Source organism: Rhincodon typus, chromosome 22, assembly GCF_021869965.1.
Source record: "Rhincodon typus isolate 14 chromosome 22, sRhiTyp1.1, whole genome shotgun sequence".
Lineage (NCBI taxonomy): Eukaryota > Metazoa > Chordata > Chondrichthyes > Orectolobiformes > Rhincodontidae > Rhincodon > Rhincodon typus.
The window spans coordinates 6,399,977-6,417,203 of record NC_063353.1 but is presented as its reverse complement, the minus strand read 5'-3'; the positions used below and the strand labels follow the sequence as shown (position 1 = coordinate 6,417,203).

The 17,227-nt window shown below is 43.4% G+C and overlaps 1 protein-coding gene across 5 annotated transcripts in view; it reads left to right on the top strand.

Annotated features, from left to right (window-relative positions):
* The window catches only part of etnk1 (ethanolamine kinase 1), a 58,396-nt gene extending 47,491 nt beyond the window's left edge, over positions 1-10,905 (top strand). For 3 of the 5 annotated variants that reach the window (XR_007264440.1, XM_048610090.1, XM_048610089.1), the window contains one exon: positions 10,251-10,905. Coding sequence is in view for 3 of the 5 variants with exons in the window: in XM_048610090.1 (XP_048466047.1) it covers positions 10,251-10,257 (7 nt within the window). In the remaining 2 variants the exon portion in view is untranslated. Of the gene's footprint in view, positions 1-6,739; positions 6,915-10,250 lie in introns of all 5 variants that reach the window. The other 2 variants (XM_048610085.1, XM_048610087.1) reach the window with 2 other exon arrangements.
* The last annotated feature ends 6,322 nt before the right edge of the window (positions 10,906-17,227 follow it).

Here is a 17,227-nt window from a genome sequence, read left to right as displayed (position 1 = left end):
CTGTTTTAAACCTGTCAGCCCGTGGACTAGAACTGTGACCCCTCATTTTAGTTTTCCCACACAATAGGAAACAGCTACTCTGACAAACACATTTTGCATCTTTATATGCTTCAATTAGATCTCTTTCTAAAGCCTAGAAAGGGTAGGCCTAATCTGTTCAAACTCTCTTCATAATGGTAGTGAACCTTCTCTGAGCTGCCTTTGTTGCTGACAAAATCTCACCCATTCTATCACTAAATTATTTTGAGACTAAAGAACACACAAGTGCTTAAATCAATGCGTCATACTTTGTGATACTTTCTTCCATGATTTACCTTATTTGAACATAACCAGGTGTCATGTGACTTCTGATAATGGTCCAACAGGTTTATTTAAAATCAGTTCGACTGACAAAGGAGCAGTGCTATGAAAGCTTGTGAATTTAAACACACTTATCGGACTGTAATCTGGTATCTCGTGACTTATGACTTTGTCCACCCTGATCCAACACTGGCACCTCCACATCAGAACATCTTTAACTGTTAGACCTACAGCATATAAAACTTGCTGACCTGATGTTAAGGGATTCCTTGAGGCACTGTCTTTGGCGGCATGGTGGTCCAGCCTGGAATTCCAACAGCCCAAGATTTGGCAGCTTTGATGTCGGCATCCTGCAGCAGTGGAGAATGTGGTTCCTATATCCTTCCACCTTGTGAACCCATGAGTTGTAAATTGAACCAAGATAGACTTTGTCTTAACAAAACACATGTATAAAAATTAATAGTGACGCCAGAGTTTGGGAATTAAACACTCTTCACTTTTTTTTCCACTATTCTATTCTATGTTGCTGCTCCTGCACATGTAAGTCTGAAGCTACTCTATTAACAAAGAAACTGCTGCTTGCAGGGATCCCATTTTTGACCTCATTGTGTGTCTTGTGTTATCACGTGTTTGAGGTAACAGCAAGCTCTCAACAAAAGCTGTCATCCTATGAACGATTACACTTGACTAACTTGGGTAAGTACTTTTTGTTTTTCCTCCTTACTTTCAGAGTATTCTTGCTCTGTTTTTTCCTCTCCCGAGTAAAACCAGTTGGTGGCTAGGCCTTGGAGTCCCTTTTCCCAGCTTTGAGTGTTGCCCTGCTGAGGCTCTGTAATCAAAGTCTTATGAAATCTTTTCCTCTGTCTTCTGAGACTTCTCCTTTTCCACTTTTTCTCTCAAATTCTCCTACGGTCTTGGCTGCCTTCAGAGTTTTTTTACTCACCTGCACCATGCAAGTCTCGCCTGTCCTGCCTAAATTTTCAGCCCTGGCCATTGGACTGTGTTTTAACTTCAAAGTCACGCTGATTACTGTAGTTTTTTTTTTCCCTAAGCTACCACCATCTAGTGTCTAAAGTCAATACAGCTACCTATGCATTGAAATACTGATCTGATGTATTTTGCACTGTGGTTGGCTGCAAATACTAAGACTGCTCGTTCTTTGTTCTTTATCACTAAGCGAGACTCTTCAACTCCTTTTATATGCTGTAACACTCCTTAATTATATCTGTTCAGTGAGATGTGAGATGTCAGAAGCAGTTCTCCACTGCAGTGTCTGAGATGTCTGTCTTCACTTGTATTTAGACTGATGTCTTCTTTTATGCTGATGTCATTCATGTGATCAGTTATCATGAATTACATGAATCTTGTACCGCAGTCATACAGTGGGGCGGCACAATGATACAGTGGTTAGCACTTGCCTCAGCGGCAGGGATTTGGGTTCAATTCCAGCCTGAGGCGACTGTGTGTGGAATTTGCACATTCTCCCCATTTCTGTGTGGGTTTCCACCAGGTGCTCTGGTTTCTTCCCACAGTCCGAAGATGTGCAGGTTGGGTGGATTGGCCACGCTAAATTCTCCCGCAGTGTCCAGGGATGTGCAGACTAGGTGGGTTAACTATGGTGAATATGAGATAGGCTGGGATGCTCTTCACAGTGTCAGTGCAGACTCAACGAGCGAAATACCTCTACCTGCAATTGTAGGGATTCTATAACTTTATGTAAGGCTGGAAATCCTCAGCAACCACTTGTTTACTGGTAATCAGGTTGGTTGCTGTTGGAAGAGAATGTTGGGTCAAATGTTAGCCACCAAAATGTCATGCAGTCTTTTTAATGAGCACCAGCAGGTGATTTGCATGACAACCTACAGATGACTGTTGCTATTGTGAGTTTCAAATCTTTTGCGAAGTCCTGCACCAAACCTGGATTAAATCAGTGCTTAAGCTTAAGAATCAGTAGTTGGAGGATTCTTAGTCAGTGAAATATTTGGGCAGATTTATACCTAAGATGACCTGGCCTCACCTTATTGAGTGCTGTGCCCCCTGCCCTGTGACTACATTGGCTGAAGCCAGAAACATGCCAGAAGGATCTGGAAAAGGGTAAAATTGGACACCTGGAAACAACTCTCAGTGAAGACTCGATCAGCCTGCTGAGACCTGCAATGTGCAATACACCTAGGTATCACGAAGACCCTGAGTCCACCCATCGACAGAGCTCAGTGAATTGGATACAACAGCCCAATCAGTTTGGGGAAAGGTTAATTTGTTAAGTAAGGGTTGTTTCTTTAACTTGCAAATGTTTTAATAAAATTAAGTTTGAACTAAGGTTCTTGAAGATTTGTAGCTCGGGTTGTGGATGTTGTGGTTGGTTCGTTGCTCACAGACGTTTCATTAGCCTGCTGGATAATATCATCAGTGTTGTGTTTTCCCGCCTGGTGTTTATACTCAGGGGTCCATCGGATTTAATTACCTCCATTTCTGGTTTTTCTTCGCAGTGGTGTACATATAAAGTTTGAACTGTGGTCCTTTTTGTTTGTCTCAAAATAAGAGCACCTGCGGAAATGCATTTTATGAGTAATAAACTGGACACAGTGTCTGTATAGAATATTTCACGGCAAACATTTGACATTCCTGTGTGGGCTTCGATACTTAGTGACCATAAGTTGGTCTGAAGTTGAACCCGAGAACCTTGTATTCTCAGAAATCCAGCCTGTGCCTGAACTCAGAAGGTAGTTGCCCCACATGATGGCCAGGATTCAACTTGGTGAATGGCCAGTAATTAGGCCATAAACCAGGTGTTTTGAACAGTGAGACAAATGGCAGAATTTGCAACTAGGTTAGTCTAAGGGTGTGGGTAAACTTGAATCAAACACGAGAAGGCCTAAGACCCATCTCCTGGTGTGTCAGAGGGGTGCGATGCCTGTTTCTGTTATGCCTTAGACTTAGAAGCACAGGAACAGGACTTTAGCGAAAGCTGGATGCCAACCCTAATCCATTCCCATATCTCAACTACAAGAGAAAGATTACAGAACTACTACATTAAGATAGGAGTTGCTTGATAGCAGGAGATGGAGAAACTAAAGAATAAAGCAGCAGCGGGGACCTAGATGAATTTGTTCCACATGGGCCCATTCCAGACTCATTATCAAAAGGCTTGTCAGCGACTGGAATAAAGACCAAAAAGGCTGAGTTGTCAGAAAAATGCACATGTTTAGAATTCCTGCTGGAAGTCCTGCACCAAGCAGACAAAGAAAATAAAACCTACGCTGCAGACTATTCTAAATGCCAGTGCAATATTGATGAAGTTCTAGGTTTCAGAAAGGGGTGATGTGCATTTGAAACAGAAGAGGAAATGATCACACGGTAGTCCTGACCAGAACTGGAGGAATCGGTTCACTGGTACACTGAACACGATGATGACTGGGGAATCCGAGCCCTCTGCACATCCCCAGTGAGCCTTCTGACAATAAGCCACCGGAATGACCAAAGCAATGGAAGTCCAGTCATGTACCCGACCCTGTTCCTAGTAGCACAAGTGGCTGAGATAGTGAGAGAGATCCTCAGAATTGAGCCCTCTGCTGACCATCCGTTTGTTCTTTGGGAATACCTGTCAACAAAGAGTTTTACACGGGCTTGATGACACAGAAAAAAGTAAACTAATGTTAATATTAATGAGTGCCGTGGTCTAATCTGCCTGACCCAATTCCCAGAATGTAGGGTGGCGGTGGCTGCTGGGCACAAACTTTTTTTTTGCAGCAGCAGCAGCAGTCAGTAGGAGGGTTTAAACAAATGCAGGCCAAATACAGGGGAACACCCACCTCTATTCACGTGTTGTGTGTGGAGCCACTTCGCTGGAGTCTTTAGGAAAATGAGCAGAACAAGGTTAGATGGACAAAAATCACTCCAACTGGACCAGGATTTTGGTAGCACGTGCCCCTGAAGGGTGTAGAAAGACCTGTGAGAATTTCAAGCCCACACATAATACTTACACAGAGGCATGGGTGTTCAGGAGAATGGCCCAAGATTGGGAGAAAGAGGTTCAGGAGGAAGATTAGGTTCAGGCAAATAAGAGTGGTAAAATATTCCTGGTAAAATAGGGGAGGTGATGGCCTAATGGTATTATCACCAGACTGTTAATCCAGAGACCCAGATAATGTTCTGGAGACCTGGGTTTGAATCATGCCATGGTGGATGGTGGAATTTGAATTCAATAAATATCTGGCATTAAGAATCTAATGACGACTGTGAATCCATTATTGATTGTTGGAAAAACCTCTCTGGTTCACTAATGTCCTTTTAGGGAAGTAAACTGCCATCCTTACCTGGTCTGGCCTACATGTGACTCCAGACTCACAGCAATGTGGTTGACTCTAAACTGTCCTCTGGCCAATTAGGGATGGGCAATAAATGTTGCATAACAAGCGACGCCTTCATCCTGTCAATGAATAAAGCAAAAAAAAAAGCCTCAAACTCAGGTGCGGTATGGAGAATTAACAGAGGGAAGGGTACAGAGGCAGAGGTCAATGGCCCCCATACACTGTCTCTCCCTGTTGGCGGAAAATGTCAGCTCCAAGGGTACCCCATAACCACAGCACGTGCAATGCTACAATTATAGCTGAGCAGTTCACTATGCCTGACAATATAGAGCACCCGCCAACCTCCACACAAACAGGGAGCAGGGATATTGAACCAAGCCACTAGAGGGACGAGTGTGACAAGCCCTAGTAGGCCAGATGGAGGAAACCGAGAGCTCCTTTCCCCTGTCCCCTCAGCTGAACATAGGTCTGAGGGCTTGACGGGGTCAGACCACACCGACGTGAGTGTATAATGTAAGGTGGGACAGGGTAGGAAGGCCCCCCAGTGGACAGGGAGGTACAGGGCAACCCTGTTGCATTCTTGTGGGACACAAGCCAGGGGGTCCCACTCAGCCCTGAATACAGCCAAGAAATTGGTGCACATGGCGCACAAAGAAAAGTCAAGTTAAGTAGGTTCACTGGACATTTACAGGAGGGAGCAGAGTTAGACCCATTTGAATTTAGGATAGGGGACAGAGTGTATCATCACCTAGCCATATTCGTGAATCTACATGCAGGAACAGAGCATATTCTGGGCTCCGAGTTCGTGCATAAATACAATTTGTCATGTGATCTGACAAACTGTTGTTGAGCTGATGACTCAGACAGACAAGGCACTGATAGAGGTAGCTATGGGGAGATATACAGGCAGGATTTTTCAGTTAGGGGATTTTGGATAAAGCCTGTAGATATGATGAATGACTTGGGAGCACAGGAGACTCTTACAAAGCACACACTCATTCACAGGGCATGAACATGAATGACAGGGGCCCCAACCCAAAACCCCCAAAACAGTATGGCTTTCCTAAACAAGCCAAGGGCAAGATTGTTAAAGTAATCACTGGCCTCAGACAACATCCTCTGTAGCTTCAGCAAACAATTCACCAATTTGGCCCCTTAGAAAACCGGACAACTTTTGGAGACTGGCAATCAACCATAGGGAGCTGGATAAAATGGCCCTACTAACATGGTGGCACCAATCCCGAGACAATGAAAGAGGCACTACAGAACAAATATGGATGCACACAAGTGTGCTCCCAACTCTAAATTTTGGGATCAACCCTCTGTTGGGGAGAGATTCTAAAGAGGAGTCTTGAGTCCTGTGTTCAGCAGCACAAATCACTCTATTTCTCAACACAGTGTGGGGGAGGTCTCTGGGTGCAGTCTGTCAGACACACTAACTCTCTCAGTCAAGTACATCATATTTATACATTCCGCATTACAATGATTGCATGCCACATTGATGCCAGCGCTTGCTACATCCCTCCTAACCGTTATGCTCCTCTCCAGACATTTGTCAGGGATACTGTACTGACAGGGGTGCTGTAGTTTGCAAGCTGTGATTGTCTATTTTCTCTAAGTTTTAATGACTGTGTAATGTTTTGCGATTACCACTGCCCCCCCCCCCCCCACCCCCACCATGATGTTGTCTACTTCTCAGTACATTATGACGTTATCTGTTTATGCCATTTGTTCCATGTTACCCAGTCCCTTGTGTTTACACCATTTGTTATTCAATCCTCGCAGCTGGTGGGGTGGGGGATTTAGGTAAATTCCTAATGTTAGTTGCATTTACAATTCCTGTATACCTACATGTAGTGACAATGACCTAAAGAGTCTTGGTTATCATGGGATCAGACTCTTCTCTTTTAAACCTCAAGCCAGTATTTATGCCTAACACAAATGACACACCGAAAAGGGGAAATTTGGGAAAGAAAATGGTTAAGAAAAAGAGGAAAATTTGACAAGGCAAGCACTAAAATATGGCCAATAGAGATTTCCACTAGTGGAGGAGGATTAGAGGGATATATTTAAAACCATATGGATATTGTCAAAGAATAATAACAGATGCCACCTTGGTTTCCTTTCAGGATAACCATGAACATAGAAGACATTAATAGGGATCAAGAGAATCAGTGGTCCTATCGTGGAGCCACCGTTACTGGACATATTTCCCTGCAGTTCAAAGGTCAATCATTCACCACTACCATCTGTTTCTTGTCACTCATCCAACCTCATCAATGCTGCTGCTGTCCCTTTTATTCTGTGAGTGGCAACTTTGCTGTCCATTACACGCCTTTTGAAATTTCACTAACACCATATTGACCACATTACTCTCGTCGAAAAGCTTAATCCCCACAATTTGACTTTAACAGATTTATGTCGGCTTTTCTAAATTCATCCACATTTGGCCAAATTATTGTTAGGTTTGTTTGGGCTTTTGTATCAATGTATTTTTTTTCTCATCAGCAAGGTTAAACTGGTTCTGAAGAAGGATCACTGGACCGGAACCATTAACTCTGATTTCCTTCTACAGATGATGCCAGACCTGCTGAGTTTTTCCAGCAATTTCTGCCTTTGTTTATGATTTCCAGCATCCGCAGTATTTTTGATTTTTAGGTTAAATTGACTGGTTGCTGAGCTTTTCCTTGCATGCCTTTTTGAACAAGAGATATTTGCAATTTTTACCTTTGACACCAACTCTATCTATAAAAAGATATAGTGAGTATCTCTGTGATATCCACCCTTACTTTGCTTAATAAGTATCTGACCTGATCAGATCTTGGTAAGTTACTAATCTTAAGTGCAGCTAGTATTTCCAATGCCTCCTCTTTGTTCATCTTTATCTCATCTAGCCTTATCTTGCACTATGACTTTGGACACATCTTCCTCCTTGCTAAAACAAAACAGATGCAAAGTGCTCATTTAATTGCTCAGCAATGCCTTCTGCATCCACGGATAAATCCTTTCTGGTCTTTAACTGACTTTACTCCTCCCTTTTACCACCCTTTCACTATTTATGTGGCTATAGGAGACTTTTGGATTCCCACTTATTTTAGCTGCCAGTCTCTTCCCATACTCTCTCTTTGCTGCTCTTAATTTGTTTTCACCATTCCTATTTTCAGCCTCTTAGTTCCAACAATTAGCTTCTGCCTTTGTCCTCTCTAGGACATGCTCACTCCTAAGTAATGTAATTCTTAAATCAATACTGCTATCCCACTGGCCCTTCCTTCCTTATCTTTGCTGACTCTCACCAACTTATACAGATGCACCATTGAAAGCTTAACGGGTTGGTACGGCAACTGCTTTGTCCAGGACTGTAAGAAACTACAGAAGGTTGTGTGTATAGCCCAGACCATAATGGAAGCCAACTTTCCATCCATGGACTCTACTTACACTACTTGTTGCTGAAGAAAGGCTGCCAACTTCATCAAAGACCCATCCCACCCTACTGATGCTCTCCTACAACCTCTTTGTCAGACAGAAGATACAGAAGCCTGAACCCATGAACAGCTTCTTCCCTGCTGTTATTAGACTGATGAATGGACCCTCTAACTTCAAATAATACTGATCTTGTTAATGTTGATCTTGCCTGGTGTACATCCTGTGCGGTGTAACCTGTATGCCTCACTCAGTCCAAGTCTTTTTCACCCTATGATCTGTATGCCCCTGCTTACTGTACCTGTACTGCTTGCAAACAAAGCTTTTCATTATACTTTAGTACATTTCCTCTTACCCCACCTGATACTTTACTGTTCCTTTCTGAGTGTTACCTGTGTCTCAGTTCCTTGTTTTTCTTCTATATAGTGTTGCCTCCTGGTTCCCATTTTCCTGTCGGGTTAGTTTGAACCCTGCCCAATAACACTAGCAAACTGTCCTGAAGGACGATTGGTCCCAACATGTACAGGTCAAATCTCCTCAGAACCAGTCTCAATATTCCAGGAATCTAAATCCTGATCTATTTCTCCAGCTGGGCATTTTATTTTCTTTATCTGCTTGAAGGGCTTCATCCCCATATCTACCTCTGTTATCGGTTTTGATATGAACCATAACTGCTGAATGTTTACTCTCTACCAACTCTGCAGCCATCAGTGACATCTTTGTCCTTGGCACCAGAAAGACAATGTACATTCCATGATCTGTGTCACCTGCCACAGCAAAGCCCTCATTATAGAATTCCTCTGTCACTCTATCTTTCCCAATTTTCCTCTTGCACCCCCCCACCCCACTCTGCCCAGCCCCATCCCACACATCTGAGTCAGCTGTGGCAGCATGGACCTACCTCTAGCTGCATTCCCTAAAGGAATCATTGTCCTCAGCATTAGACCTGAGGGGGAATTCCTGTGCTATCTGCTCAGTCCTCCCTGACCAGCAGTGACTCCACAAGACCATAAGACATAGGAGCAGAAATTAGGCCATTCAGCCCATCGAGTCTGCTCTGCCATTCAATCATGGCTGATAAGGTTTTCAACTCCATTCTCCCACTTTCTCCCTGTGACCTTTGATCCCTTTGACAATCAAAACCTATCTATTTCTGTCTTAAATATACTCAATGACCTGGCCTCCATAGCCCTCTGAGGTAATGAACTCCATAGATTTGCCACTCTCTGGCTGAGGAGGTTTCTCCTTATCTCTGTTCCAAAAGGTCTTCCCTTTACTCTAAGGCTGTGCTCGGGTCCTAGTCTCTCCTGCCAATGGAAGCATCTTACCAATGTCCACTCTGTCCAGGCCGTTCAGTATTCTGTAAGTTTCAATCACATTCCGTCTCATTCTGTCTCTGAACAACCTTAAGCTGCGGAGTACCCACCTGCAGAAACAGCCTATTCACATAGTTCCCAGCCTCTGCAGTAGCACAAACCAAGCTTTGAAACCTGGAGCTTGACCTGTTCCAACTCGTGACACTTCCTATCTCAGCAATGCTCTGGTACAATACCCTCGTGCAATATATTTACAGTACTTATTGGCTTTTTCAGGTTTGTATCCACAATATTGCAATCTAACGTATTTACACATCGATTTAAACAAAACTCTCCTCTTTGAAATTTATGGTATTGTAACATCTTGAGGGTGATAATACTGTCTCATTAAAAGAAAGTGCAGCAACTGAGAGAATGATCACTTATAGGCCGAAGGGAAAATAATGGAAGCCATGATGTCAGCTTATTGCTGGCAGCAATTTAATAAACAAGTCAGAAATTAGTTGAAATGAATTAACTTAGTACCTGAGATGTATTTAAAAAAAAACCTGTTAGGGCACACCTCTGAAGCAGGTAGGATTTAAACCTGCTGACGCTACTACTGTGTCTCGAGACTCTTAATGCAGGAACTTTTATTTGATTTGATATAGCTTCAGATCTAGAGCTAAATGCACTAACGTTCTGCCACAAACCTACCGACTATTAATGATCAACAATTTACCACCAAGAGCAATCACACTAACCACCTCTCCCTGTCATTGAACATCAGTGTCGGAGTTCCTCAGGTTCAGTTACCAAACAATCTTCAGCTGCTTCATTAATTAACATCTTTCCATCATAAGCTCAGAGTTGGGCATGTCCACTGATAATTGCATCATGTTGAGTATGATTTGTAATTCCCCAGATGCTGAAGCAATTCATGCCTGCATGCAACAGGATCTGGACAACATCATTAGCTTCGTAAGAGGCAAGCGATGACTGCAACGAGTGTGATGCAACCAACATCTCCATTCCCTTGACTTTCAACAGCATTACTCTTGCTCAATGTTCTGCCATGAACAGCTTGGGGTAAGGTTTGCCATTGACCAGAACCCAAATTGGACCAACTACTTAAATACAGTGACTACAGGAATGGTCAGCTATCAGGAATCCTGCAGCAAGTCACTATTGCCTTCCTAAAGTTGTTGCATGCCCTTAAAGGGAAAAGTCAGGAATGTGATGGACTAATCTTCACATTTGGATGAGTGCAACTTTGGTTTGGTTCAATCTAAGATGAAGCAGCCCAGTTGATTGATGCACCATCCACTGTCTGAAGCACCTCACCCTCCACCACTGACGCACAGTGGCAGCAGCGTGTACCATCTTCAAAGCACGTCTGACATCATCTCCTAAGCCAACTTCACGACCATGTACAAGGAAAGGGTGATGGGCAACACCACTACCAAGTTCCTTTCCAAGTCAAACACCACCCTAACTTGGAAATTTATCTCAGATCCTTCAATACTCTTCTCTCCTTTCATCCGTAGTGGTGTACAAGTCAGATAAAACATGTGCTTACATCTGTTTTCATAGCTAATTTCTCCTGGAACATAATGCAAACCTGGCACTAGAGGCTGTAATTTGATCAAAAGCATTCACAGATTGAAAATCAACCTGTTTCACTTTACTACAAATGTAACTTCCAGCAAGCCCTGACCTAAGATTTAAATCTGGAGCTTCTAGTTGAGAGGCAGGGACACTACACACTAGCTCATTGACCATCATTCATAGAAACGAGTCAAAGGGCTTAAAAATGGCAGATGGAGTTCAATCTGGATAAATGTGAGGTATTGCATTTTGGTACAACAAACAAGGGTAGGGCTTATATAATCAATGGTGGGGCCTTGGGTAGTGTTGTAGAAAAGAGGGGCCTAGGGGTGCAGGTACATAATTCTTTGACATTTGCGTTGTATATAGACAGGATGGTTAAAAAAGCATTTGGCACGCATGCCTTCATTGCTCAGTCCTTTGAGTATAGAAGTTGGGAAGTCCTGTTGAGCTTGTACAGGACATTGGTGAGGCCTCTTTTGGAATACTGTGCCCAATTCTGGTCACCCAGTTATAGGAAGGATATTATTAAGCTGGAGATGGCTCAGAAGAGATTTACCAGGATGTTGCCAGGTATGGAAAGTTGGAGTTTTCAAGAGAGGCTGGATAGGCTGGGCCATCTTTTTCACTGGAGCGTAGGAGGGTTGAGCAGTGACCTGATAGAAGTTTATGAAGTAATGAGAGGTATAGATAGAGTTAATGGTAGTTGTCTTTTTCCTGGGATGGGGATTTCAAGACTAGGGGGCACATTTTTAAGGTGAGAGGAGAGAGATTTAAAAAAGACATGAGGGGTAAATTTTTTACATAGGGGGTGGTTTGAGTGTGGAATGAACTTCCTGAGGAAGTGGTGGATGTGGGGGTACAATTATGTTTAAAAGACATTTGGATAAGTACATGAATAGGAAAGGCTTGGAGGGATATGGACCAGGAGCAGGCAGGTGGGTCTAATTTAGTTTGGGATTATGTTTGGCATGGATTGGTTGGACCGAAGGGTCTGTTTCCGTGCTGTATGACTGCATGACTCTAAGCTACAATTCAGATAGAGGCCACTTGGTCCATTGAGTCTGCACTGACCATCTGAAGAGCATCCCACCCAGACCTAGATTTTTTATATTGAATTGGAATTTATTTAAATGAGACTGCTGAAATGGAACTACTGTCTTTTCCTTATTGAAACTAAGTCCTCACTGATTGAAATATAAGCTTTCAACTACTGAAAACAAGTCATTTAGTATAACCAAACAAAACACTCAGATTCTTTACAGAAGGAAAAAAAGTTTCAAAAAAATCTCAGGAAACTGTTCAACATACACAAACACCATAGGGTGGCACGGTGGCTCAATGGTTAGCACTGCTGGCTCACAGCGCTAGGGGCCCAGGTTCAATTCCACTCTTGGGTGACTGTCTGTGTGGAGTTTGCACATTCTCCCCATGTCTGTGTGGGTTTCCTCTGGGTGCTCCAGTTTCCTCCCACAGTCCAAAGATGTGCAGGTTAGGTGGATTGGCCATGCTAAATTGCTCATATTGTTCAGGGATGTGTAGATTAGGAGGATTATAGGGGGATGGGTCTGGGTGGGATGTTCTGAGGGTCAATGTGGACTTGCTGGGCCGAAAGGCCTTTCTCCACACTGTAGGGATTCTAGTATAAATTCAGATGATGAAAAACTTCAGAGCCTCTTTTGTGTTATGCTTTGTATATCAAAGGAAATCACACAGACAGCGCAATATTAGCTTAATCTTCAGAATGAAATTTTATTGCAGCTGAAACTAGGAACTGCTCACATCCTCACTTTGAGAATGGAAGACCAGGGTGTTCATTCATCTTAATGAGCTTTGCCAACCTAATTACTGCAGGAAACAATAATTAGCTGTAGTCTCACCTCATTAATCATCACATGCTTGTTTCAGACTATTTTCACCTGATAAATGAACAAGGTGTATATTTTAATGCAAAGTAATCCCTATCTAATTTTACACTGTTTGCAAACAGGAAACTTCATATCACTTGAGCATTGGGTTTCAAAACAAGTGCTGAACATCTACTGTGAACTGCAATTCAGTAAGCTTTTGCCACAAGATGCCTTTGTCCTGCTTCTATATTCATAAAAAACTAACTAAAATCAAATGTGACAGGCTAAAAGTCAACATTTTTGTGATATTATCTCTTGTGGAATTTAATTTGAGAAGCATGTTCTTAACCAACTGCAAGGTAGGTGATATTTACCCTTGCTGTTCTTACCACTGGCCAGCAGGTGTCCCCAGTCACTGGCATTCTGGTCTGATTGAGGCTCCTTAATTCTTCACTTGAAAAGTTTGCTCACAGTTACAGAGATTAATGTTCAACGTAGTTTCAACGTAGGATATAAATACACTTTAACACAAATGGAATAAAGAACGCTGCATCGATTATTTATCACGATTTCCCTCTGGAGTTCATTTCCACAACAAAGCCCTGCAGTCCTGACACATCCAGTCAAGAACCAACGGTTGGGGACAATTAAACAATTCACTGGAGGACAAGACTCAGCAAATATTCCCACCCTCAATAGGACAACCCATCACATCATCACAAAAGATAGGGTTGAAGGCATTTGCAACAACCATTGGCCAGAAGTGCTGAGTGGGTGATCCATTTCCAGAGGTCCCCAGCATCACAGATGCCAGTCTGCAGCGAATTCAATTCACTCCCACATGATATCAAGAAATGGCTGAAGGCACTGGATGCTGCAAAATCAATGGATTCTGACAGCATTCCAGCAATAGTACTGAAGACTTGTGCCCCAGAACTTGTTGCTCCCCTAGTCAAGTTATTTCAGTACAGTTACAACACTCAACAATGTGGAAAAGTGCCCAGGTATGTTCTGTACATAAAAAAGGACAAACCAACCCAGACAGTTATTACTCTCTCAATTCACCATCAGTTAACTATTGGAAAGGGTCATGAATAGTGCTATTGCGGAGCACTAGCTTAGCTATAACCTGCTCACTGGCACCCAGTTTGGGTGTCGCCAGGACCACTCACCTCCTGACCTCATTACAGACATGGTTCAAACACGGACAAAAGGGCTGAATTCCCGAGGTGAGAGTGACACCTTTGACATAATTTGACAGAGTGTGGCATCAAGGAACCCTAGCAAAACTGAAATCAACGGGTATTGGGGCAATCTCTCCACTGGTTTAAGTCGTTCCTGGCACAAAGGAAGATGGTTGATGGAGGTTTGACAGGGTACCACATGTGATTGTGGGTTCAGTGGATCATTGGAGAGAAGGTATTGGGTCCCAGGTGAGTGGGGCAGCGTTTGTCAGGCATCTCCCAACTGGAGAGGGGAGGGATCTGTTGGGTCCCAAGGAAATTGGGTGGTGTTGGCTTCCAACCAGAGAGGTGGAGGTTATATGTCCCTTGGGGAGGGGAGGATTTAGATTCTAGGGCAAGGGAGAGTGTTAGGTCCTGGGGGTCAGCAGGATGGAGGAATGGTGGTCTGGGAAGAGGGACATGTCATGTCCGGGGGGGATTATGGGGAGTGGAGGTGTGTTTGTGGTGGGAGGGGAGGGGGAGGTGTCAAACGAGAGTTAGGTGAATGCCCTTACAGGTCTTTTCTAGCCACTGCTGGTATTTACCCAGCTGGCATCTTGCCGCATGGGCAGCCAGGAAGGGTCCTTCATTCCAAAGTACCCAATGCCTGACAGAGGGACTTGACATTGGCAGGGAGGGTCCCCTTAGAGCCAACCCTTTCTTCCTTGCTGTTGATAGCCCCTAGTCCATAACCCCAAGCCACCTACCCACTCCTGCCGTCACTTGCCTGTGGCCTGGGATCCAATGACAAGACCAGGCCACCCATGGGTGCTATATTGGCAGCAACGCCACCATCTCCCCAATGGCACCACAGTGTAATAGGGGCTACTGAGCTCTGATTCTACCTCAGGCTTCTCGGGATCCATTTTGGTGCCTGATGGGGCACCTAATACAAGAGGAAATGGTGAGCCTGCTGTCTTACTAACAGATGAGACACTGTTCGCCTCCACTAAATATTCTCCACTGCTATTTTCCTGATTGAACTTTATCTCGTGGCAACCAGTTTGAATAATCCTTCTGAGGAACCTAAATGTTGCCTCCAGATGGCACAACTAGGTCGGGTGAGGGAGCTTTAGACCTGGATGTTGCTGTTTTGTGCCAGGTTTAACAATTGATTCCTGTTGGTACTGACCTGCTGCAGGTTGACCTCAATTGGTTCTGGTCTGCGATGATCAGATGTATCTATATGACTCAGTCCATAAAGTCTCTCCTGTCCTGCCATCACAATTATCTTTGGTGTGTGGGCAACATACAAGGGTCTGGGCGATTAGTATATCAGGTACTGACGTACTGGGGGTGTCACCAAGACTCTTCCTCAGCCCAAAAATATATCCATAAACCACTACTATGTTACTTACCACTCAGCCATTTCCATATCCATGTGACTACTGTCCCTGGTATCCCAAGCCTTTTGCGCCAATCAGTACCAGTTGTTTTTTGAAAGTCAATGTACATCATTTCACAGAATTGTTATGAGACAAAAGGAGGCCATTCGACCCATCATGCCTTCTTGTCAATAGAATTATTCTCATCGACTCTCTCCGTCTCTCTTGAATGAACTCCTGCCAGTTATCTAAACTCAATTTTCCCTTCAGAAATCTGTGCTGGGTCTGCTTATTTAACCCTCATTTATCCATGTGAGTATTAATTCAATCCCACATTACTGTTTGTGGAAGAACCATCAGCACTGACGTTAAATTGACTGCTCTGTAATTGCTGAGCTTATTCCTACACCCCGTTTTGAATTGTTCAGCAGGTTTAAGACAACATCCCGCGTTACTCCAGGAAAACAAACATTTTTCAAAGGATAGTTTTCCAACTCATTGCAAAAGATAGATTTTACAGCTGATGTGGGCAGCCATTGTAACATTCATGTCAACAGTTTTAAACAAACTTCATTTAAAAAGATGTGTTTTCCCAACGGTGAACAATTGAAAGGCAGAATTGTCAAAAGGCATTATTGTCTTTCATCCAGATTTGTATGGTATATTTTGACTTTCACAGTCCTATTATACTGCTATTGTGTTCACAATTCAATTATTCCAGGGGCCATTTTGGTGAAAGATTTGACGTGAAGAAATGTAAAGAATCTTTTGTTTTGCTACTGAATGACAGTTATGGGTTGGGTTCTGGAATCTTCTTAAGTTCTTGTTTTGGGGGGAGGTGCAGTAAAAGGCATGTTATGACACACTGGTTTATTCTATAAAGGGTGTGGGAGAAAGGGCCCTTAGTGTTTGATCAAACATTTCTGGGAGTGTCTTTCACTTGACTTTGACTGTACTTCAAGGGAAATATATCACAAAGTTCAAAAGAAAAAAGGAGCCAATTGCCTTTCTGTAGAGCCTTTCACAACTTCAGGCTGTCTCTCAAAGCACTGAACTCAATAGTATCCATTATCATATTTAAAATATCCTTCCCAGTCTGGTCTCCACATTAAGGCATTTGCAAATTGATAATGGGGTGGCGATGGGGCTCCTTAAGGCCTGGAGATAACAGGTCTAAAATTGTTGGGTGTGGATATATCATAATTAGTGCACAATTAGCCCTATTCCATCCCTGTTCCCTATCTGCTGTTTAAGCCCATATCTTGGCAATAGAAAGAGAGGCGTCAGAGAATTGGTTGGTTCATCATAAATGTTCAGATTTAGGCAGCACAGCATTGATGACCCATCAATAATAGCAATAACTTGCTCAGTTGTGCCCTTGTGAATTCGTATCTCTTCAGTGTCTGGTTGGTGGCGTTTATCAACCAGATTTCATCAACCAGATCACTAGCTGTTATCCCTTGCTCCCTCAATCACCTACAGCTGTTGGCTGGCACAAACAGCTGCAGAACCAGATACTGGCAAAGGATGAACAAGGTGCAGCAAATCCCTGGATACTTGGGGTATAATTTACAAACCTACAAATTGGAGCAGGAGTAGACCATTCAGTGCCCCGAGCCTGTTCCGTCAATCAATAAGAACATGGCTGACCTGTTTGTGTTTTCCACATTCCTATCACTCCCTTTAATTCCCTAACCCAATAAGAATTTATGTACCACTGCCTTAAAAATATTCAATGACCCTGACTCCACGGCCTTCTGAGGCAGACAGTCCCAAAGTCTGAGAGAAAATAGATTCTCCTCCTCTCTGTTCTGGAAGGGTGGACAGACACACAAGAAGGAGCACCTTGTCAAAACCTCAATCAAGTCACCCCTCACTCTTCTTAACTCCAGTAGA